The sequence below is a fragment of the Terrapene carolina genome, unplaced genomic scaffold (genome assembly GCF_002925995.2).
Source record: "Terrapene carolina triunguis isolate 2854851 unplaced genomic scaffold, T_m_triunguis-2.0 Scaffold16927, whole genome shotgun sequence".
Taxonomy (NCBI): domain Eukaryota; kingdom Metazoa; phylum Chordata; order Testudines; family Emydidae; genus Terrapene; species Terrapene triunguis.
In genome coordinates, this window is record NW_020681278.1 from 1 (window position 1) to 1217 (window position 1217).

The window sequence follows — 1217 nt, forward strand, 5'->3', positions numbered from 1 at the left end:
GGCGTCCAGGTGCCCCTAGCGCGTGTGCTCTCTCAGAAATGGCAGGACATCATTAAGGAGGTGAAGTTCCTGCAGAAGCTGCGACACCCCAACACCATCGAGTACAAGGGCTGCTACCTGCGGGAGCACACGGCCTGGGTGAGTGGAGCGGGGCGGGGGGGGGGGGGGGGGGTCGCGCGCCCCCCCACGCTCACCCCTCTTGTCCCCCCACAGCTGGTGATGGAGTACTGCCTGGGCTCTGCCTCCGACCTGCTGGAGGGTGAGTGCCGGGGCGCGGGGCCATGTGGGGGTGCGGGGGGGCTGGACCCCAGCGGGGGCTGCTCTGACCCCTCCCTCTGCCCCCAGTGCACAAGAAGCCGCTGCAGGAGGTGGAGATCGCGGCCATCACGCACGGGGCGCTGCAGGGGCTGGCTTACCTGCACTGCCACAACATGATCCACAGGTACCACCCCCCGGCCTGCCCCGTCCCCCCCCCACGGCCTGCCCGCCCCCCCCGTCCTACCTGCACTGCCACAACATGATCCACAGGTACCCCCGGCCTGCCCCATCCCCCCGTCTGCCCCCACCTCTTCCTCCCCATCCCCCTGGATGGTCCCCCTCTCTTCCCATCCCACCCCTGCCTCAATACCCCCGGTCCGTCCCTGTTGCCTCCCACCGCTGGGGTTGGCTCCCTCCTGCCTCCCAGTCTGTCCCTGTTCCCCCCTCCAGGGCTGGGTGTCCAGGTGCTGAGCGCTCGCCCCAGGCGGGGGGCGTCCATGGGGCTCTCCCCAGGCGGGGGGGGGGGAGGCGGGGGCGTCCATGGGGCTGTCCGAGCTCTGAGCTCTCTCTCTCCCTGTCCCCGCAGGGACGTGAAGGCTGGGAACATCCTGCTGACGGAGCCGGGGCAGGTGAAACTCGGGGACTTTGGCTCAGCGTCGATCATTGCCCCTGCCAACTCCTTCGTGGGCACGCCGTACTGGTGAGGGGCCAGGCCTTGGGGGCTGGGGGAAGGGCCCTGAGAGCTCACCCCATCCCAACTCCTTCATGGGCACGCCGTACCGGTGAGGGGCCGGGCCTGGGGGGGGCCCGGGAGCTCACCCCGTCCCAACTCCTTTGTGGGCACGCCGTACCGGTGAGGGGCCGGGCCTGGGGGAGGGGCCCGGAGAGCTCACCCCACCAACTTCTTCATGGGCACGCCGTACTGGTGAGGGGCCGGGCCTGGGGGGAGCTGGGGGGGG

The 1217-nt window shown here is 70.7% G+C and overlaps 1 protein-coding gene across 1 annotated transcript; it reads left to right on the forward strand.

Annotated features, from left to right (window-relative positions):
* Positions 1-7: 7 nt before the first annotated feature.
* On the forward strand, positions 8-958 carry LOC113408508 (serine/threonine-protein kinase TAO3-like; the record flags this gene model as incomplete). Its single annotated transcript, XM_026661767.2, has 4 exons — positions 8-138; positions 214-259; positions 346-442; positions 845-958. Coding segments are annotated over exons 2-4 (251 nt in total), but the record flags the coding sequence as incomplete, so codon positions are not given.
* Positions 959-1217: the final 259 nt, after the last annotated feature.